General features: G+C 39.6%; 1 protein-coding gene across 1 annotated transcript in view; it reads right to left on the bottom strand.

The window, feature by feature from the left end:
• LOC124260602 overlaps positions 1–22956 on the bottom strand; it is a 28193-nt gene extending 5237 nt beyond the window's left edge. The window contains exons 1-6 of the mRNA XM_046694923.1: positions 22948–22956; positions 21983–22123; positions 2997–3206; positions 2586–2726; positions 794–901; positions 246–353 (exon numbers count right to left, since the gene is read on the bottom strand). Coding sequence (XP_046550879.1) covers positions 246–353; positions 794–901; positions 2586–2726; positions 2997–3206; positions 21983–22123; positions 22948–22956 — 717 coding nt within the window. The remainder of the gene's footprint in view (positions 1–245; positions 354–793; positions 902–2585; positions 2727–2996; positions 3207–21982; positions 22124–22947) is intronic.
• Positions 22957–24915: the final 1959 nt, after the last annotated feature.

Here is a 24915-nt window from a genome sequence, read left to right as displayed (position 1 = left end):
AGATTTCACTTGCGTTTCTTTTGCTGTTCAGTATATGTATGACTGTCTTGAGTGATAGTACCAACAAAACGGATGCGACAAAACTGTCAGTAAAATAACTAGGGTTGGCTTTTCTATATTTGCAGAAAACAGTAACTACAAAATGTTGGACATTTGAGGACAGTTGAGGACATTTGTGCTTGTGTGTATGCGTTTTCGTTCGTGCGTACGTGCGTGTGTCTTTTTAGATCTTCATAACTACATACCCTTAGAGGGATACTTAACGGTCGCAGTGGTGGCTTTTTATAATTATTCACTCCCTTCCGCGGAGATTTGGGTGGATGGCGTTTCACAGGGGGGCGTTTCGCTGTTCTCTGAAAAGCAAAGTGGAAAAATCAATGATCCTCCATCGATATTCCTTAAACGTTTTTTGGCATAAATACATTATCTTCAGACCATTAATTCAAGCCCAAAACGATAACTTGATAAAACACTTTGATTTGCCGTCCATGGCGTCTGGAATGTTGATACATTTTGAATTGTATTACAAGATGCTGTTTTCGTTTTGGAATTACATAAATACGGTTGGATATTTATATGCATGACTGTCCTATGAGAAAACACAAATAAAACTGAAGCGACACAACAAAAGTCAATACAACAGGAATCAGCGCTAACATTTCTATAATTGTTCCTAACAGTAACTACAGAATGTTGGACATTTGAGGACAGTTGAGGACATTTGTGCTTGTGTGTATGCGTTTTCGTTCGTGCGTACGTGCGTGTGTCTTTTTAGATCTTCATAACTACATACCCTTAGAGGGATACTTAACGGTCGCAGTGGTGGCTTTTTATAATTATTCACTCCCTTCCGCGGAGATTTGGGTGGATGGCGTTTCACAGGGGGGCGTTTCGTTGTTCTCTGAAAAGCAAAGTGGAAAAATCAATGATCCTCCATCGATATTCCTTAAACGTTTTTTGGCATAAATACATTATCTTCAGACCATTAATTCAAGCCCAAAACGATAACTTGATAAAACACTTTGATTTGCCGTCCATGGCGTCTGGAATGTTGATACATTTTGAATTGTATTACAAGATGCTGTTTTCGTTTTGGAATTACATAAATACGGTTGGATATTTATATGCATGACTGTCCTATGAGAAAACACAAATAAAACTGAAGCGACACAACAAAAGTCAATACAACAGGAATCAGCGCTAACATTTCTATAATTGTTCCTAACAGTAACTACAGAATGTTGGACATTTGTTTATGTAGGTTTTAACATAATACAGCCCTTGACAAAACCCATATATTGTTACAGGACAACGAGCGACACGCCCAAAACGTTTCAACCTCAAATTTCTGAAATGAGCCAGCTTTATCGAGTGATTACGGTCCTGTGGTCGTCGTTGATTGTTGGAGACAGGGCGATGCGGCATGCGTTACACAAGGAGCGTCTATGGATTTTCTTTTTATCTTTATTTTTTTTAGATAATATTTATTTTCCAAGATACAGCCATATTGAAATGATACTTGCAATCTATAACACAAACACAGCAATATATACATTCATAGTAACAAAGCAAACTAAAGGTGAGTTCATTATCGGACTGCTGCAACCATTTGACATGGAATTCATTTAAACACCCGCGTGCTGCATTTGACCACGAATGTGTCCCTTGGAGATCTAGACACCGATCTGGGGAAATGTCATGGGATCGCTAAGGCAGTTGAGAAGATAATTCATTTTTGTTATTAATATATGCAAAAAAGCAACAAGAGAGAGGTAGGGAAGGGGGAAATGAGGGAGAGAGAAAGGGGAGGGTGGGGTTAAAGGGTTGGAGAGAAGACAAGAAGAGGTAGCATGTTGTTTAAACTGTAAAACAGCCAGACCATTTTCTCAAAAAGTTTTCATTATCTTCACCGAATATATACTTTTCAACATTATAATGAAGCTTTATAATTTTTAGGAGATGGTTAAAATGTAACTGTTTAGCCATGCATTTCCATTTGTAGATGTATTTTTTCATGATAGTGCATAGGTTGTTGACAAGAATGCTTTCATTGGGGTCACCCAGGAGAAATGAAGAGTCTGTGGATTCTTTGCATGGAGAAATCAGCGCGCAATGGTCAGCACGTCTATATGCCCTAGTCTGTGATTAGCAGACGCCGGGACAAATACCGACAATCCTAAAAGTCATAGTCCACCGCCAGTTTGGATTAAACTTGGCAAGGCGTTACAACGGGAGTTGGACAGGCTCCCTCATATTTCTATCGATAGCATTATTTTATCACAAAATGTTACGACTGATCACGTCTGGACACTTGGTCAGGCAAAGACCTTATGAAATCTTTGGCGGTAGATCGGTTACGGGGTGGGGTGGCATCACTATCACTGGGCGAGCTAAACTCCATAGAAGGAGGTGTCACTTTACAGTACCACCGAGGAAATATAATGCCAGCGTTTCTTGTCCTTTTTGTGCTCCATGTGGATCTACGTTTTGTCTGTCAGAACAACAACGCCCATCCTCACGGTGCACAAACCGTCAGTACTCAACTCTAACTTCAGAGAATGCCATAAGCGACTATGAGGTCAGACTTTTCCCAAAAGGAAAACGCCTGCGGCAAGACAGGAGTTGTGTTCGCCAAAGTCATATGTCCGACGACCGGTTTGGCTGAACTTGGTGAGGCGCTGCAACAGGATTGAGATGGGCACCCTCTCATCGCCATTCAGAGGCCTCTGTTGAGTGGATGAATAATGAACAAATCGTGGAGGTATAAAAAAGGTCAGATGTGTGAAAAATTCTAATCTAACCCCTATCGTCGTTCAAGAACTGCCGTAACACATCACTACTGTGTGTAACGCGTTTACCATACCACAATTACTGAAAACAAATGTCTACCAGTTATGGGAAAAGAAATATAATGCCGAGGATCGTATACTTCTTGTTGAAGAGCACACACACACACACACACACACATTCTATATAATGCATTCATAGCCGCATACCTTCAGAGGGCTATTTGATGATCCTGCAGATAACCTTTCACTAACAATCACTCCTTTCTGCGGAGGTTTGGTTGGCTGGCGTTTCACATTGACCGGCTTCTTGGTGGTGGTTACATGCACTGGCCTTAGCGCTGTGTCGTTTGAGTGGGCTGCGGCAACCTCAGGGGGGATCGTGACGATGGAAACTGCTTGCCTGCCACTCTGTAGTCTCTGAAAAGTGAGTCAGTGAATGAGTTTAGTTTTACGCCACACTCAGCAATATTCCAGCTATATGACGGCGGTCTGTAAATAATCGAGTCTGGACTAGGTAATCCAGTGATCAACAGCATGAGCATTGATCTACGCAATTGGGATGACATGTGTCAACCGAGTCAGTGAGCCTGACCACCCGATCCCGTTAGTCGCTTCTTACGACAAGCATGGGTTACTGAAGATCAATTCTACCCCAGATCTTCACGGGTAGTCACTGAAAAGGCCAAGGGAAATAATAATGTTCCCCCATCGATATTCCTCCTATATGATTTGGGCATAACGCATTCAATATTTTAATGCCATTAATTCATGTAAACCATCTGCTTTCAACGGTAAATTGATAAAACACTTTGATGACAATTCACTGACAGAACGCATGCATTGTAACGGGACAAAGAGAGACACGCCCAAATGTGAGGTAATGAAACAATCCAATGAACAACGGCAGTTCGCAGTGATGCAAGAGAGGCATCCGATGATTAATTAGGGGAATGTGTTCAAAATTTCAACCAAATGACGTGGCTAAACCGACTGGTTACGTGTCCTGTTGTATTCTTCAACCATCTGATCCAAGACATTTTGTTTGAGGAAGAGATCTAAAGACACAGCCTGTCACGGCTGACGAGCAATGTTTTGCAACCTTGAAAGACTGCACATTAATAATAGAAAGAGACGGAGTCCTGTAAACAGACCAACCAATCACGTGGTCGATGGAGCAGAAAAAAGCAGTTACGCGAGAGTCCTTTTGACGATTTGGTTGACACTAACACTACGATATCTTACTCATATGCCATAACAAAATGCAAATGTGGTATTTGTCTCAGTGAAGCATTTCGAACAAGTCGACTTCAAATTTGCTGAAATAAATATCACGTTCAAAGCTCATGTATTCATTATGTGTACACGAAAGGTCACGACAAACGAGAAAATGAGTGCAGACAGACTGTAAGCTATACCGTACTACTTTAGAAACGCATCACCAGGATAAAACGTTTAATCTCCGTGATAAATGAAAAACTTGGCCCTGTTGACATTGAAATTGTCAATCAAGATGAAACAAGAAAAAGAAGCAGCCATTCACCATTTAGTGCATCCATAACATAACGGTAAAATTGACGGGTTGAAACTTGAATTAATCATGCTCCCAAGACTTTGACACAGTCAGTATCAGTAACAGGTATGGCCATCATTTGCGTCGAGCACAGCCACGACAAGAGAGGAATGTTCTTTTGCTGAAGAAAGTTCATGCTGTGTCTACCATTATGGGGTCATGCATTTTTATCCTGATGCAAAATAGGAAGACGTTGATCTGCCGTCATGTAGGGAACGGGCACGACTGTACCTTCCCAGAACCTCCGCTTTACACGTTTGAGTTGTAACTGACCTCGACAGATGTGTAGATGTGCCCAGCAATGACTACCAATCCTTCCACAAATCATAACGCTTCCACCAACACAGCGGGCTAGCTGCTGAACTCGATGATCAGCTTTACGTTCTCGGACTCTAATCCTTCCCTTTACATGACATGAAATCTGGACACGTCAGGAAGGAGAACAAGTACGTGCGATGACATCGCCGCCATACCGTCTGGGAACTGATGATACCCCTTCGTCCGCAATTGTAGTGTCTGTTCTGGACGCTGGTTATAACCCGTTCCTCAAATGAGTAAGGACGATGTGACGATCTTGGGCCGGGGTCGTGATACGTGTTTGTACTGGGAGTGGTCGATCACATGTTGTGCCAGTCAAAAATGTAGTTGAAACATTCGGTGTGATTTTGGTACACAGTTGAATTATCTGTTCATATGTCATGGAACCACCACGTTTAATGCATTTTCCGGCGATTTGCAAGTGAAAAGGTTAATTTCAGCAAATGGTGGGTTACGTGATCACATAGGGATGCACGTGTTTCTCGGTGTGCATCATGTTTATCTGACACAGTCAGATTACTACAAGCATAGTTTGGTTTCTAAGTACGTTTTGCATATTCCATGATCAATAATAATAGGGTGAGGCGCAGTGCTTCAGTATACAATGTATATAAATATCTATGCTTCTTTGGAAACTTTTCAGTAATCCACATGAACAACATCAACATCACATTTTTTATATGTCGGGGTGGTTCAGGTCAGTTTATTTCAGCAACCACCGGTCCAAATTACAAAAAATAAAGAAACCAGTAGGTTTATTACTAATACTGGAGCACCAAAAGTTCTGTGGGGAGGTGGTAACATATCCGATTTTTAACATTCAGCATTCTATCACGCTTCGTCAGACCAAGAGGTGTGCCCCTCCGTGATATTGCTGGAAAGGTGCTAAAAGCAACGTAAAACAAAACTCACTCATTCACTAACTCCTACTTAGATACATGTATGTTTGTTGTAGAGAGGGAGGTATAGTCCCAAATGACGTCATCGAAAACTTGTCTGACCTCATTTCACAGAGGGCAATGACCGCGCACCCCCGTGGGAAAACGGATGACACATCATAGCATCACACCATGACATCACGCCATTATTTCTGACCAATCAGCATAGAGCAACTATCGAACTCACTCTGGTGTGACTCAGGCTGACTGAGGTCAATGACCTCGTACCCCGTTGGAAACGGATGACACATCCAGCGTGACATCATAGCATCACACCATGACATCATGCCATTATTTTGGACCAATCAGCTTAGAGCAACTATCGAACTCACTTGACCACTGACCACAAACTAGTTTCATCCGGTTTCAATTTTAACTATAAAAACCCCTCTGAGAATGAGTTGAGGTTATCACTTGCTACATATGTCTTTTTACAAAATGTTTATATTTTCCACACTCTCTAACCTTTCCTTTCGCGTGTAGAGAAAATCTGTTATCTCAAATGTCAAAGCAAGCACTCGTTACCACAGTATCAATTACCCAATTACCCACTTAACGTGACATCACCTCAGCTCTAAATCACTGGCCTAACAACAGTCATCTGCACACATATGTGTAAAAGAAATTATACGGGTTCAGTTCACGGGTTTTATAACACATTTGTTAAATGCGATATAGATCAGCGTTCATTGCCACATGAAAATGGTTTGAGTTTGTCTTGACCATCACCGAAACAACCCAACTAAATAGAATTTCAAATGTATTTCAAACTTACCGCTATGCCATCGTCACAGTCCATATTTGAATATCCAATCCATATTGTCATTCTATCCTGCCTTGTAATGCCAATATATGTTTGTGATTGTTTCAAATTCCATACTATTGCATGTGTGGGACTATGCTGTGGCGGGGGGCGGTGGAGGAGAGGGGTGAGGGGCGGGGGCACTGCTGTGGCAGGGGGAGGGCGTGTCAAGTTTCTGTCGACAGTTAGCCTGGAGATTTCTCGCGAGTGTAAACAACCTATGTTAATATGGTGGAATTAGCAGCCCATGAATTACTCCCTACTCTCAAACTAAATATTATGATTTTGTATTGACTGAATGCATCATGATAAGACAATGCTTGATGTATTTTAAAACCAAAAACATCCATAAATAAAATGCTACATGCTCGTTAGAATCAACACTAGCTAGGGCGTGTCAGCTTTGACTGTAGAAATGTGGGTTCTCGTCACGGAGATAGTACCTGCGCTTCCAACATATTTAGGAATGCAACTTTCATGGAATTCATCTAAAATTCTATCAGGAATGGGGTGTAATTGTATAGTGTTAGCATGAAAGAGTAATCATAAATGTATGCATGACAACACACTGGTGTATATTATTATTATATGGGTATCTATATAGCACTATAGTCCATCCCGCATGCATGCTCAAAGCGCTGGTAAATTTTTCCTTGGATGTCAATCACAGCCATATTACCATTCTCAACTCCCCGGGGAGCATCTTGCTGCCACTAGGCACACCAAGTTAATGTGGTTTTCCAATCCTAACGAGGTATACATGACAGACAGACAAAAAAAAACATATACTGATTTCATTTTTTTTATTAGCTCCGTTTCAAACGAGTAGAACTACGGGATAGGAGCGCTCCCAGAAGTCTACTTTACATCTGTTGTGAATCGTCTTATTGCCCGTCCTCATCCTCCTGTCCTTCACTCTCTTCATCAGATGTTATGTCTTCATCTTCAGTCAAGCCTTCCACCCAAGACTTATATTTGTACAGATTGGAAAACTTGGGGTATTCCCGGTGGACCCACTGAAGACCTTTCGGGACACCAGTTTCTTCTGTGTTTTTGAAAATCCTGCACGTCTTGAAACATGGGTCCACAGTCATCACAAGATGGCATTGTTGGGAGGTTTGACTCAGACTGAATTGTCCTAGCTTGGAGGTCTCCTTTTAAACTGAATGCATTGAGACAAAGTCGTAAATGGGGAGGTGTTTGGGGTTTTAGATCAACCAACAAGTAGCCATATGGTTTCTGGATAGCCCTTTGAAACGGCTCCATGAAATCGTGTGTGTTACCTGGATACATTTGCCTTGCCAAAGTCATAATGGGTTGTTGATCGATAGGGTTGTTGTACAGAAGCAGATGATGGCAGTTTCTTTGTTGTGTGGGATCCTTACTGAAATACAAATTCTGGTTCAAGGCTATCACTGAGAGATTACGATGATGACTTCCTTCCGTAAATGCATGGATCTTTGCTCGCTGTCGTCATTAAGTCATCGATTATAACCACATTCACCACATGGGGGTCCAGAAACGCATCCTTTTCCAGGTCAGAAGGAATGCCTTGATGAAATTCCACATAGGGATAAACATGGCTTTGAATGGTGTTATACAAGGGCTGCCATTGTTTGTAGAGCCAGATAATACGTTCAGGATAAGGTTTAATGTTCATCCTTTCTAGAATCTGTTTCACTAAGTAGGTTTTTCACATGGTGAATGGGTGTATTAGTCTAAATTCTTCCAAAGACTGAGTATTACTTTCTGTTGAATGTGGTTGTACTGGTTGCTGCTGCTGCTGCTGCTTTTGCATTTGTTGCTGCTGCTGCTGCTGCTGCTGCTTTTGTTGTTGTTGTTGCTGCTGCTGCTAGATATCTTCTCCTGAATGTTTTGTTCGAATATGACGGGACAAGTCATGAGCCCAAACATATTGTTTGTAGCATACGGGACAGGGATGCATAATGATGTTCACACATCGACAGTCCTACTATAAATGACTTATTTAGCCTTTTGTCTCTTGTTATTCCATTGTGTTTTCCCTAAAAATCTGTTTTCATTCGTCCATCTTTTGTTGACGTTGTAAAGGGATTGGGATATCCTTTAGCCTTCCCATTGTCTTTTCCTATTGTTCCAGTTGAATACGATTCTCACACAGAGGTTTCAGATGAAGTGTCACTATCACTTCCATCTAAATGAAGCTAAAACCGTTTCTGTCAATTATATAGGTCTTTAGTCCTAACAACCAATATGGATTTATTCTCAAATAGTCACAAATACACACAGTATTGTACAATGAACATCACAGTCTTACACATGTAAATCTATATGACTACCCCAGCGGACCACCTGTTTTTGAGGTACTCCTACCAGGGCCAAATACGGACAGTTTGGAGACCATTTTTCATGTTCGACCCAAGGATCATCCTCTACGTCCCAGTTCTTGAGAACAACACCACATTGAACACACTTGCAAACGTCTCCTCTGATTAAGTACACAAATCCTGCCCGGGCCATTTGACTAGGACTCTGTTTCATCTGCACAGGCCAAGACTGAAAGGAATTCAGCCGTTCTTGGAACCGTGTTTGAGGTTTGAGAGGGATACTGTCCATACATAGGTACCTACCTAGATCATCATGACCATGAGGCTACTCTGTCTTGTCTGTCTCTAGTCCCAGCAATGTCATGGCTTGTATCTCTCCGCATTCCTCCAAAGTTTTACAGAAGAGGGTGTAAGCTTGGGGTCCTCGCCAGGGAAGGGTATCTAATAAAGCTCTGACCCGGTCAAAGGAGGTTTGTGGTTTTTCGATAATCTCTGCCTTCATGAAGATGGTAAGGACTTCAAACTGTACCAGTTTGTCGACCACCTCTTCTATACGCTGTATAGCTTTCACTAGTCCAGAGCGATTCTTCCTCAGGATATCACGGTGAACGGCTTCCATTTTCTATCTTCGAGGTAAACGGCTACCAGAACCAGTAGAGTCAGGAGCATAGACCCTTTTTTTTCACAGAGAGCAGACGTTCTCTCTGGCGACTGAATGACATGGAGATTGTTCGGGAGTCTTATATTGACCACACGAGTCATACCTCTGGGAAAAGTTGTTTATCCCAAGGCCATCTCAGTACAAGGTCATTGCCCCCTGTGAAATGAGGTCAGCCAGGTGTTCGATGACGTCATTTGGGACTATACACCCCACACCCCACCCCTCTACAACATATGTTCCAAGGCAATTCAAAACAGCTGTTTTAGAGACATGAATAATAATGCCATTTTGCGCGATGAATTAATTTTACAGAAATATTGAGGCAATGTTACACATCTTAAGTTATCATAAAATGGACATTCAAACATAAAATGATATTCATTTTCTGGTCTTGGAACAATACACGCAGAATACAATCTTTCCAAAGCTGGTATGTTCTGCTTTCTACCTTCTCCAATCATTAATTCATGATTACTACATCTAACGTTACACAAAGCTATTTTGTATGCTTTCACCTTTATGTGTGACAAATACGCAATTCAGAAGAAGGATACAACTGAATAGTACGATAAAAATTTAATTTGGAATATCTTTGTAAATCATCGCCGCGACCATCTGGCCCCGTTTTCTCAAAACAAACTTAAGTCTGAGTTTTGACTTAAGTCAGAGTTTTTACTCAAATTTGAGAAAACGCATGAAAATGCATTTCCCAGAATAAACTGAAATCAATATTAAACTCAAACTTAGCAGACAATTTGAGTTTGGTGGATAGATTACTTAGGTTGTTTGGGCTTTTTTTATTTAATAAATGCAGTTGAGTTAAAAATTCAGCTGTTTCAAATTGTCAAACTCAGTTTGAAATTTGAGTAAAAACTTAAGTTTGTTTCGAGAGAAATCGGGGTCTGATGTGGTGTTAAGCAATGCTCATTCACTCACTCACATTTTGAAATCTGTTATCCACATTTCACCATCGACATTTCTCTGTTTGAAAGCATTTATAAATTTAAGAATTGATTCAACACCTTGTTCTATCCAAACATATCTATAGCCACACTGGTATAGCAAAATTGTTAATGCCTTATGTCAGTGTAATGGTAATGGATCACCAATTATTGTTCTGCCACCTCGCTTCACCATCGTAGGATTTCAGGCATGGGACGCTAAGACATTTTACGGCAATGGTTGTTTACGAAATAGGATATTCAAATCAGCGCGAACATTTATTCAAAATCAGTGGCAGCGGAAATATCAAATTGAATATGTTATGACCAATATTGATTTTCATTGGGATACCTCTCAGTTATGCAACGTCGACACAAAGATTGCAAGACTGTCCTCCTTCTAAAATTGTCATGTATTTATTGTCACTGTCCGGGTGTGAACGGAAGTGGTGTATTGGCCGGGAAGACAACTATGTCTAATATCCCTTAACCTATTGTCAAATCTTTTCATGTCAATCCGTTACATATTTCTATACCTGATCGATAAACGTCTTGGTATCTTCATCATTGCATTTATTGTAATAGTGAAGTTGTATATCCATATAATTATCTCCGTTGCTCACAACTTGTGGCAGACATCTCCAAATTTGGCGCATCAATTGTGAAGCCAACATTTCGACAGAATACGTTCACCTGTTATCACTATTTCATAATGATTCATAAACACGATAACGATACAGTCCAAATCGTACAAGGTGAGGTGAAATGGGGTTTAACGACGTACTTAAGAATATTTCGCTCTTATGACGACGTGCATGCGTGTGTATGTGTGGCTGCTTGTACTAGCCCAGACTGAAGCTGGTTTCATTGTGCTAGCTCACTGTGACACCATGCCGCAGAAAAGCATGAATACCCCACACATTATACTGATTCGAGCCGACCATTCCTTGTTTTTACCTATTAATGTCTTTTAACGTCTTTTGGTATGACGCGGCCGGGGATCGAACCCGTAACCTTCCGTTCTAAGGGCGGACACCCTAACCACTACACCACGGAGGCGGTCCTAAGTCGTACAATGGATTACATTTTGAACGAAAATAGCCATATATAGTTGTTTTAAACAAACGCTGTTTGGAGGACAACAATGAAAACAGAATTCTTCATCTTGCTGACATTGGGATGTTATTTTGGTGAGAACAAGAATGAACTTTCAGTCGGGAGAGATACACATTAATTACACAATTAATCAACCAAAGACAAGCCGCATTGAAATACATGATTATTGAAGCTGACTTTAACCTCTTGGAAGATTTAGCCATCTTATGTTCGTGAGATTTAAAGTTCAAGTCAGCCGAATTAATTAATTCGTAATCAACAGAACAAAGTAGGTTAAAACATTACCTTCGGCCACGATGACAGTGAAAAGATTGGGTAGTTCTTTGTGCGTGGTTTCAGGATATTTGCACAATGGCAAACACCATCGTCAACGAAATAGAAGAACTGCTTCAGGGAGCATCTCACAGCACACCTCATGACATCACTGCCCGACAATCTGAACGCCTTTGTATCCGACTTTTCCCCATTTAGTGCAAATTTTGCAAATATTGGTAAACACTCCTCTAAGCAGCAAACTGTGGGCAAAACGAGGACCCCAATATATAGTGTCACAAGCATAGTCGCTCACGTTGAGCTCCCAGAATGCGGTACGCCTGATGATAAATGTATTTGTATGAAGAAGAGAGTGAAGGGACCAGTTCAAAAGTTTTATGTAGGATAAATGCTTCAGACATTTAGCTTGGATGCATTCCATTATCCATCCGCCCATGAAGACAATATATTCTAAAGTTGTTTAATTTCTTGAAGTATTCACACTGTCACGATGGCTACGACGGCAAAACCCGATTTTGAAGAAAGAGTAAAAATGATTTGATGACAAATCCACAGAGCACTTGTATAGCGAAAACTGTTGCGTGACAGAGTTAACAGCATTGTCCCACACATCGCTAAATACAAAACTGATATCAGGTAACTTGACGGAATATCGGCAGAAGAACATTATTATTCCCCTTGGGGTTTCAGAGAATAAAGAGTCATAGACAGTCAGTAGTTCATGTAACCAATGTCAATAGTCGTTTCCCTGTAAAATGCCGGCCTACCAATTCTCCACATCATTTGGTAGCCCCATTAAAATATGCAGTTATGAATGCATGAAGATCTTGAAAGACACACGCACGCATGCACCACGCACGCACCTCAACTTTATCCGACAACGAACTTTTGAACGGGTCCCTTATACGTTTTAGTCAACCACTGAATTTATAATGGTGTCAATTCTTGATAATTTCATAATGGTATGAAGTACGTGTGCTTTTTCGACGGTGACATTTCATGGATATATTTACTAATCTCGAGATTGAGTAGTTTGGTACACTTTCAGAAACTCTTTAAAAATATAGGTTGTGTCAAATAACACATAGATTTATGTCATACACGACTAGCGAAGACAGAATCTTAGAGTTTGAATTTAGCTACAAATATCATGATGAGTGATGAGGTGAACATGTAACACATGTTATATTTGGGATTACACTTTCTTGGTAACGTACAGATTCTAGTACTTTTGTTGGGTTGAGTCCCATCCGGGATTCGAACCCACACCCTCAGAGCCAGGCACCTAATCGCCAGCACAAAGAAAGTGTAATCCCAAATATGACATATGTTACATTTGACCACTTTCTAAAACGGCATTCTGTATTTCGATGAGGTGAACAGACTGAATGGGTGGTATTGATCCGGGACATTGCTTGTTACAGTACATTTCTGGGGGGTTGTCTGTTGTTAAAACGCCACGCAGCTGTATGGCGGTGGTCTGCATATTTTCAACTCTGGACTTGACAAAACAGTGACTGACAGTTAGATAGTAATAGATACAATAACAGCACGGGGTATAACATTATTTACAAATAAAAACATAGGATCTACTCATATCATTTACAATTTAAAACAAACTTTATCAACAATCAATTAGTTAAGCACCTTCATTCACATAGTTATAGTTTATGGTACAGATCAATTTCTTTCCAGTAATGTGCTATGAGATATCAGCTCACAACAGACCCGTCACGTTCACTGCTTGATAATTGAAATGTCCACACAGTCAAGCATAAATTTATGCTTGGTCGGCGAACCTTTCATCAGAAGGAATACACTTAAAAGTGTTGTTTGTTGTTGAACGCCGCACTCAGCAATATTACAGCTATATGGCGGCGGTCTGTAAATAATCGAATCTGGACCAGACAATGCAGTGATCAACATCATGAGCATTGATCTACGCAGTAGCGATACGCTGACATGTGTCAACCAAGTCAGCAAGTCTCTTAAGACATCTGAGTTATTCAAAACTTTCTCTAACCTTGATCACAACGAAGACTTGAATGATCAGTATATTGCTTTTTTTCATTTCTTGTGGTGGGTGAAGAGGGTGTTGGAATTGTCTTTAAGCACATTCACTTGGACGTGACAGGTGCTTGTTTTGTGAAATTATGTATTGCAAAAGATAGCATTGTATATCATGTAATTGCTGTGTATCTGATAAATGTATTTTTTGTTATTATGTAAGAACCATAATTGTAAAGTATTGTTTTTTTCTAAACTCGACATAAAGCACGCCGTGGCAGTTAAAGGAATTTCCAAAGACATGTTAGATAATACAAAGGATCAATTAAAAATGGGCAAAATAGTAAAATGTCTTTGATGTAATCAAAAGAATAGATAAATGCTCTCATTCCCCTACAATAATTTGTTGTACGATTTCTCTATTTTATTGGGAAAATGTACAGTTTCAAAATCGGAGTTTGGATATGACTGATTGTTATCAGGATCACGTTGCCCCTCTTTCTTACACAGTGAATACACACATACAAGAGATGTAGATTGCTGAATTTCGGTCCTTTAATGTGTCTACCTCTAATTTGTTGATGCTTATACTCAGATTGTCCATCACTAGATTGTCTGGTCCAGACTCCATTATTACCAGACCGATTCATTATATCTGGAATACTGACGAGTGCGACATTACACAACGTAAATACATTTTTTTTTTAATTCTGGGCTAAGTTTCATATAGTTTCATTTAGTTTCATGTAAGTTTGCTCCTTTTTTACATTGACGCTACTATGTAAAATTGTCAAAAATCAAATCTGGACCAGGGAGTGATGTTATGAGCATCGTCACAAGCCAGACTTGCGGATCAAGGCGATCACTCAAGAGGAGTCCGGGATACATGTTACAACAAGGGCGAATGTGTAGGTATGGTTTTATACACCGCCTTGTGTAATATTCCAGCAAAATCACGACGGGAGACCTCTAGAAAGGGATTCACACATGGGGAAATCGAACCCTGGTCTTCAGCTGGACGAGAGAACACTTAAACCACTTGGCTACCCCACTGCCCGTCTTTTCAAACCAGTTTCATATTTGTAGCCTCCACCCCACATAGTAAGATATGATATGCTGAGTAATGTTATGGACTTCCAGTGCCGCTGACAAAGAAATATGTGCGTCAGAAGTTGTTTAAGTATCTCAGAAACATTAACGAGGCAAGAACTATCGTCAGTCGGATCAAGGTATGCCTATTCCTCTCAATTAACACAGGGGTGTTGAATATTGAATGTTAACTATTTAGTTTATATCATGGATTAGAACCCTTGATAGTACGTTTTTTCAGTTGTTCTGAGAATTTCATTACTATTGATGAAAAAACTGGAATTCCATCATTAATGTGTAACATAAGTCTAATCACACTTTCACTAGCAGGAGAGTGAGTTCAAAATTTAATAGCATCAGCTTTACTTACAGTTCAGTCATACAGCGAAAAGCCTAAGCACACCCGTATACACACATGAATTATAAATACAAAGTGATTAATTTCAGATGATATGTTACCCTTTCCACGTCCATTAAAAAACATATTTTATGCAGTGTCGATTCCGACTATGAGCATGTGTTTGTCTGTATGTTTAACTCTGCACTCAGCAATATTACAGCTGTATGGCGGCGATCTGTAAATATTCAAGTCCGGGCCATCATCCAGTGATTGACGCAATCAAATACGAACACGGAACGGGGTATGAAAGTAATATTTACAATTTAAAACATAGGTTCTACTCATATTGTTTACAATTTAGAACAACATATAGAAACAATCAATTACTTCAATACCAACACAAATATTATTAATATTTTGTGGTACAGACCATTCTTTCCAGTAATTGTGTTGTGAGATGCCAGCTCACGTTGTAAAACAGATCTTTCAGGATTACTGCAGATAATGTGAATGTCTTGCAAATATAATGTGCTTAACGGTGAACATTGATCACCACAAGGGATACACTTAAGAGCCTCATCCTTACTGATATCAGCAGATATTCGCGAGTAAACCAACCGTGGAAATTCCAAATCTTGATTGCTGTGGCAAACTCATGAAGTTTATTTATTCCTACATGGGTGTCCCAGTTCGTTTGCATTTCATCACTGAGATAACACCTAATTATAGGCTTATAGATCACTGTAAGCAATAAGACGAGATGTCACAGATTTGTTAAGTACTGCTTTAGCATCAGCATTTGCCAGTGCATTTTCCAACAGAAAACGATGTCGATGTCGTTTTGGCCAAAAGCATGATCACTTTATATTTCAATACTTTCAATTAAACGTGGATGAATATATGACGCGAAACATATAACTGTGTGGATAACAACTTCTTGTTAATCGCATAGAACGACACACTCGCTCACTCACTCGCTTGATAACGGTGTATGAATCTATATCGAAACGTCGCTCTATGCAATAAACAAGAAATTGTCATCTATAAAGTTGTATGTTTCATGTGTGACTCACCAACTTCCAGAATCTCGATCAAACAATTTGAATATATGCTATCCCAAAAAAGAAACGCATAAGCCAGAAATCTGTTGCGAAAATGTTGTATTTTCAAACATGTATAACTCGTCCACAAATAGACTTTAGTACATGAAGTTCTACATCAGTTTAGAAGAAGGTAATGTCTATACAACCAAGTGGATAAATTTAGATAACGGAGACGTTGAGCGCAATGGTGACGACGTAACACGGTCCCGACGTCGGGTCTCCTGGCTCTCAGACCAATCTCTTTCAACCTGTTCCGTACAGTTTGACCGGATACCCTCCGAAGTCCAGGCACCCTGGCTGCTGTGCTCTCACCCGTGGCAGTACGATCATGCAAATGTAGTACCCGGATGTACCGATCTTGGGCTGCAGTGGTGACTCGAGGTCTGCCTGTACGGGGACGGTCATTTGTTATACCGGTTTGGTTGTAACGAGCTGCAAGCCGTGATATCGTGCTCAGCCTAACATTCAGACGCCTGGCAACAGAAGATTGGTAATCTCCAGCGTGCATTGTTTCAATGGCGATGTTCCAGGTCGCAGAGTCAAGACCTGGCGTAGTGATTTGACCTTGAAACTCCTTCAAAACGAATGCCGATTTCCGAAAGTAATCTGGATTTTTATAGCCAGATAGTGCATGCTCTTTGCTGCACAATTTCAACTGGACGGTGATTTCTGTTGCGTTGTGGCGATGCCTTTTGAATCCTTGTAAGAAATCTCATCAAAATCAATATTTTCAGGTAAAGTCGATTTTTTACTTGTGAAATTGTGAAAAATCATGTTATCAATACTTTTGTTACATATTTTGACGATTGTTTGAACACAATAGGTAATTATTAGATGTTTTGAAATATAAATCGTCCATGCGTTTCTTTTTTTGTGTGGATAGTATATGAATTCTCGAAAATATTCTGGACATAACATAAACTGTTTATATTCAGACTGCTTATTTATATACTTTATAAGGCATTTGCTTAAGCATTAAAAATGGAACCGGGGTGGTGGGGTAGCCTAGTGGTTAAAGCGTTCGCTCGTCACGACGAAGACCCGGGTTCGATTCCCCATGGGTACAATGTGTGAAGCCCATTTCTGGTGCCCCCGCCGTGATCTTGCTGGAATATTGCTAAAAGCGGCGTAAAACTCACTCACTCACTTAAAATGAAACTGTATATGATTTGGTAATCGTGAAGATATTGTCCAGGATCCAATGGTAGCGGTAGTGACACTAGTAACTGTGCCAATATCAGTGCATCCATCTGTAAACACAGACTTAAATAATTTCTAAATACTCCTCAAATATGTCATAATATTCTTGTTGGAAAATAGGTTGGTTGTTTAGATTTCTTTACAAAAGTTAATATTAGGTCTACCTCCGGGTTTGCTAGCTGCCAAATTAGGCTCTTTTGTGTTTTTCGAGTGCGTTTCGAAACTGTCTGGCAATGAATTGGTCTTCAGCAACCAATGCTTGTCATGAGGGGACTAGAGGGATTTGGTGGTCAGGTTCCTGACTTGGTTGACACATCGTATCCGAGTTGCGTAGATCGATACTCAAGCTGTCAAGCTGTTGAACACTGGATTGTCTGATCCAGACTCGGCGTTAAACAACAAACAAACAACTACTAACTGCATTGGTGGAAAAGAGAAAAGGGGCTATATTTTCCCAATTAAATTTAACCCCAGATGTATAAAATGTGCATGCGGTGAAATAGTTGATGATAATTGTAGTGTCTAAACTGTACTGTCAAACATCGTTTATCCGATGTTTTTTTCCGAATATTGTCAGGGTAGACGGAATTAATGACGCAGGTTGAAGGCGGCTGTCAATTGAATAAAACATATGTTTTGTTTGTTTGTTTCTTGTTTAACACATGATGCTGAGAACGCACAGCATCTCTACACAGCGAACTCAGGTACAGATACAGTGGGCATATACCGACAAGGATCAATTGCCATAAGAGTACTCCATTAGAAAGCCACCACAATCTTAAAACCTTATCGTCTTCCATACTCTAATTTCATGGAATTTTTGAAAAACAAGCAATTTTAGCTGAAACAAAATCAACATTAATTATTTACTTCTTAAAACAGAAAGAAATATAGAACCGGTTTCAGCTGGATGTATATATGAAGGCACGAAAAGAACCTAAAAATATTCTATACTTTTTATATTGCTTATTGACATACGTTAGAGTTATCAGGATCGGGTGGTCAGACTCGTTGACCTAGCTGCGTAGATCTAGATTGCTCTAAGTGTATTCCACTAGAAAGCAACCACAATCTTAAAACCTTATCGTCCGTCTCCCACACAATAATTTTATGGAATTTAAAAAACAAAAACAAGCCCATTTACCTGACAAAATCAGCATTAATTATTTACTTCTTCAAACTGAAAGAAAAGTAGAACCGGTTTTCACGTTAATCAGGTTGTATTGCTTATCTGCTGTTCAGACAATCGTACAATCGTACACGTCAGAGAATAAGGATCCACTGCTCACTGGGCCATTGTTGATCTCTCGTGATTGGTATCTGATGTAAAGGAAACAAGCTATATTGAATTGCTTTAATCCACTGTGTTTCATGAAAAATGTACTATATGTTTTTTTTATTATTTACTATATGTAATGTATTTCAAAGGGAGTGTTAAGGAAGTCTGCTGGAAGAAGAGTTCGCTCGTCACGCTTAGGACCCTTGTTCGATTAATCACATGAAAATGTTTTAAGAACATTTCTGTTATTATGAGCCATGGCATTGCTGGAATATTGCAAAAAAGATACTATCTGCTTCTAAGGAACTATTGCGATGTCAATAGACTACTGCATGCTACTATTGCGATGTTGATAGACTATTGCATGCTACTATTACTATGTCGATTGACTATTGCAAGTTACTATTGCAATGTCGATAGACTATTGCATGCTACTATTGTGATGTTGATAGACTATTGCACTCTACTATTGTGATGTTGATAGACTATTGCACGCTACTATTGTGATGTTGATAGACTATTGCATGCTACTATTGTGATGTTGATAGACTATTGCATGCTACTATTGTGATGTTGATAGACTATTGCATGCTACTATTGTGATGTTGATAGACTATTGCATGCTACTATTGTGATGTCAATAGACTATTGCATGCTAGTATTGTGATGTTGATAGACTATTGCATGCTGCATGACTATTGCACGCTACTATTGTGATGTCTATTGCACTATTGCATGCTATTGCATGCTATTGTGATGTCAATAGACTATTGCATGCTACTATTGTGATGTCAATAGACTATTGCATGCTACTATTGTGATGTCAATAGACTATTGCATGCTACTATTGTGATGTTGATAGACTATTGCATGCTACTATTGCGATGTCAATAGACTATTGCATGCTACTATTGTGATGTTGATAGACTATTGCACGCTGCTATTGCGATGTCAATAGACTATTGCATGCTACTATTGCTTTGATGTCAATGACTATTGCATGCTACTATTGTGATGTCGATAGACTATTGCATGCTACTATTGTGATGTAGATAGACTATTGCATGCTACTATTGCGATGTCGATAGACCATTGCATGCTACTATTGTGATGTCAATAGACTATTGCATGCTACTATTGTGATGTCGATAGACTATTGCATGCTACTATTGTGATGTCGATAGACTATTGCATGCTACTATTGTGATGTCGATAGACTATTGCATGCTACTATTGTGATGTTGATAGACTATTGCATGCTACTATTGTGATGTTATAGACTATTGCATGCTACTATTGTGATGTCAATAGACTATTGCATGCTAATTGTGATGTTGATAGACTATTGCATGCTACTATTGTGATGTTGATAGACTATTGCATGCTACTATTGTGATGTCAATAGACTATTGCATGCTACTATTGTGATGTTGATAGACTATTGCACTCTACTATTGTGATGTTGAAAGACTATTGCACGCTGCTATTGCGATGTCGACAGATGCTACTATTGTGATGTCAATAGACTAATGCATGCTACTATTGTGATGTTAATAGACTATTGCAAGCTGCTATTGCGATGTCAATAGACTATTGCATGCTACTATTGTGATGTTAATAGACTATTGCATGCTACTATTGTGATGACAATAGACTATTGCACTCTACTATTGTGATGTTGATAGACTATTGCATGCTACTATTGCGATGTCAATAGACTAGTGCATGCTAGTATTGTGATGTTGATAGACTATTGCAAGCCACCATTGCTATGTCGATAGACTATTGCATGCTACTATTGTGATTTTGATAGACTATTGATTTTTGATAGACTATTGCATGCTACTATTGTGATGTCAATAGACTATTGCATGCTACTATTGTGATGTCAATAGACTATTGCACGCTACTATTGTGATGTCAATAGACTATTGCATGCTACTATTGTGATGTCAATAGACTAGTGCATGCTACTATTGTGATGTCAATAGACTATTGCATGCTACTATGGCGATGTCAATAGACTATTGCACTCTACTATTGTGATGTCGATAGACTATTGCACGCTGCTATGGCGATGTCAATAGACTATTGCATGCTACTATTGCTTTGTCGAATGACTATTGCAAGCTACCATTGCTATGTCGATAGACTATTGCATGCTACTATTGTGATGTCAATAGACTATTGCATGCTACTATGGCGATGTTGATAGACTATTGCATGCTACTATTGCGATGTCGATAGACTATTGCGATAACTATTGCGATAGTTCAGACAAAATTTAAACTTCGGATAAATTACCATTTTCTACCAACTGCTTCTACATTAAACTATTTAACCATAAAATGTGTTCAGTTGTTTATTCCTTTCAGTCAGTACTTTTCAGGTCAGTACTTCTCAAGTTGCCATGATGACTTCTTGAAGAACATGATTTAGTATCAAACAGTTCCGCAACAAGCAAACAAATGCACACAGGATTTAATAATATTTATTACAAAAATGTGGTTTGCAGACACTTTGATCGCCACAACTCATATGCAAAATAACATACCAATTAAATAAAAAATACTGGCTCTGTGGCTCTGTAACATATTTAACAAATGGTCGCCTTTCAGTTTCCATAGAAAACACTTACTGTGTGTAAAGGTTGAAAATTAAACAGTTCAAAGGTAGACAATTTTAAGTTTAAACAACATGAAGATGAAAAAATATATCCAGTGCACTGAACATTTCCAATTCTTCTTTAGAAACAAGAGTCTGTCCACGTGTACAGATTTAAGAGCAGTACTGCTGTAATGATGTCTCCAGCTGTGGAAAACACAAGTGAGACTTTCCCATTCTTGCTCGTCTGGAGAATAAATATACTCATGCCAATAATGGTTGTCACCCCTTCAATTTTTTAATTGGAGAGGGGTGAAGTGAGGTGTGTGTAGGGTGGGGTGGGGGGGTGACAACCATTATTGGCATGAGTATATTTCTTCTCCAGACGTGCAAGAATGGGAAAATCTCACTGGTGTTGTTCCACCACAACAATGGGTTGGCTGATAATGAGGTAGTTGCTGTCTTTTTGTATTTGGCAACTTTTTCTTCAACTCTATCCAAGGTTGATTTACGAAAATCACATTTGAAGACATGTATGTATACATTCCCAAACAGATTTGACATAGCATTGGTACTACAGTCATCCATGGACTCTGGAGATTCTCCAGAAGATTCTTCAAGTTTGATTTTTCTCCTCAAAATATACAGGGATCTCGTTATCATCATCAACGAGAGATGGCAATGTTGGCTGAGGCTCGACCGGTTCTGCTTTCACTACAGGTTTGTCCTCAGTCTGTTTGATAGCTTCAAGGGTCATGGACTTGAAAGATGAGAGTTTCTCATCAACCTGAGGGAATGGGGCAGTCTCGAACCCTTGGATCACGAAGAGTTGCTGTGATGAGGACTTTTTGTATCTGCATATCGCCGCTCCAAATCCACGGACACAACTTCCTTGACCTGTTTGACGAAAACATTGTCTTCTTCTCGAATGGTCACTGTGTTGTTCAATAGATGCATCTGAAGCGGGAGTATGATGGCGAGTGTTGGGGTTTTCTCTTCACAAAGTGAAACTGTTGCTGTCTTCAACAGTGTCGGGATAGACATTACATCTTCTGCATTTGTAATGTCCTTTTCACAAAGGGCTGTTTGGATTATTTTTCCTCTCAACTATTTGCTAGTGGTAGCTGAAATGATCGAAATGCCTCTTGCTTGTTCTGACGACGAAAGTATCGTAGTGTTGTCATTTAGCAGGGCTGTTTGTCTCTTAGGCCTCCGACGCAGATGATCAGTCAAATTAGTTGTATTTCTACCATACTTCAATATAAGCTTCTTGCCCACTTGATCTGTTTGTATTGTTTCCTGCTACCTGCTTGAGCTGCTAGTTTGGTAAGGAGGGTAACTCTAGATCCCCCCTTATATCACCACAAAATGCTGTCGCTTACACAAATGGAGATTAATCCCTATCGGAAGTAGGACTGTTGGACAAAACATGATTCCAAGTTACCGTTATTTATAAAACAAATATAGCGATAGTATCGATAGTTGATGTATCGATAGTTGATGCAACTATCGATGGCTTGGATCGTCATTTCATACACCTATCGATAAAGTACTATCGGGGCGCTCACAATCGCGATCAATCGATAGTTCGATGCATCGTTACACCCTTACCGCATTCATTTTTCTCAAATAAAATCACATATAAATATTGGATGGCAACTGTCCTTACTTTTGCAGTAAACATAACTGGGTGGCAATTGTCCTGGGTGGCAATTGTCTTAGGTGGTAATTGTCCGGGTGGCAATTGTCCTGCTCCCAATCAATACTTAGCTTGAAACGTCAACCAGTTATATTGATTGCATATCAAATTTAATGGTATTTGTGGGGTACTTTTCTTCCGCAATAAATCAATTACAAACCTCATTGTATCTGAACGATAGTTTGAATCTTTATTGCCTATGTATTAGATTAAGATAGCAGTTTCAGACATTATAACTTTTGTAGTATACTTCAGTGTTCCTACATCACATCAGTTCAGTAGTTGGTGTCACTATGTATAAACATAATAACTTTCATACTGATTCTACTCATAAGTTATATATGAAACATTGTTTTCCCTCCATATAGGACCTAATTAACTCCGTTAACTTCTCTCAGAAAACACCTCTAAAATACTATTCACCTGAACTCACTGTTAACAATTTTCTGTGAATTTATACTGAATCCAATTTTGTATTTATGATAAAAATGAAAAACAAAACCCACTTACCCTTGTCGCTTTATTGCTAGAATGATGTTGATGCAGCATAAAATTCCAAGTGTTTCACGTTTCACACAAAGGAGTGATGCATCAGTATGGGTTACCGATGACAGTGCATGAAGTGCATAACAGTGGCAGGGACATATATGATCATTTGTTTTCTTTGATCAAAATTGCTACTCCACGCTGAGTATGGGAAAGTGAGTGAGTGAGTTTTACGCAGCCCTCAACAATATTCTAGCTATATGGCGTCCGTCTGTAAATAACCGAGTCTGGACCAGACAATCCAGTGATCAACAGCATGAGCATCGATCTACGCAGTTGGGATACGATGACATGTGTCAACCAAGTCAGCGAGCCTGACCACCTGATCCCTTTGGACGCTTTCTATGTTGGCTTGCTTCTTTAGTTATTGTGGATATGATGGTTGGTTGTATCCACGTATGGTATGCTGATTATGAACGGTGCTGATTGCTTGTATGGCCTAGGGTTGTGGAACACCGTTACATATATACTATCCAAAAAAAGAAACGCATAGACGTTTTGTATTTTTTTTAAATGTATTAATTACCTATTGTGTTCAGACAATCGTCAAAATATGTAACAAACGTATTGATAACATGATTTTACACAATTGCACAAGTAGAAAATCGACTTTACCTGAAAATGTTGATTTTTTTATGAGATTTTTTACAAGGATTAAAAATGCACCGCCACAACGTAACAGCAAACACCTTCCAGTTGAATTTGTGCAGCAAAGAGCATGCACTGGCTGACTATAAAAATCCAGATTACTTTCGGAAATTGGCATTTGTTTTGAAGGAGTTTCAAGGTCAAATCACTACGCCACGTCTTGACGCTGCGACACGGAACATCGCCATTGAAAAAATCCACGCTGGAGATTATCAATCTTCTGTTGCCAGGCGTCTGAATATTAGGCTGAGCACGATATCACGACTTGCATCTCCTTAAAACTAAACAGGTATAACAAATGACCCTCTTCATACAGGCAGACCTAGAGTCACCACTGCATCCCAAGATCGGTACATCCGGGTACTCAGTTTGCGTGATCGTACTGCCACGGGTGAGAGCACATCGGCCAGGGTGCCTGGGCTTAGGAGGATATCCGATCAAACTGTACCGGAACAGAGGGTTAACAAACTGTGCGTTTATTGCTCAATGCAAATATGAAACTGTGTATTTATTTTGTTTGGTTGGATTTGTTGTGCCCAGTGTGTACATTTTGTTGTTTGGATTTGATGAAGTGCTTCCCTTATTGCTGAGGCCTTGCCTCCGATGCTTTGCAATAGATAGAATAGAATTGTGGGAGTAGACGGTCGCAGATACAGTTATTTTACGTGCGCGCCAGGAGTTGGTAA

This window comes from Haliotis rubra, unplaced genomic scaffold (genome assembly GCF_003918875.1).
Source record: "Haliotis rubra isolate DU_JTF1 unplaced genomic scaffold, ASM391887v1 Scf77, whole genome shotgun sequence".
Taxonomy (NCBI): domain Eukaryota; kingdom Metazoa; phylum Mollusca; class Gastropoda; order Lepetellida; family Haliotidae; genus Haliotis; species Haliotis rubra.
This window is presented reverse-complemented; position numbering and strand designations above follow the sequence as displayed.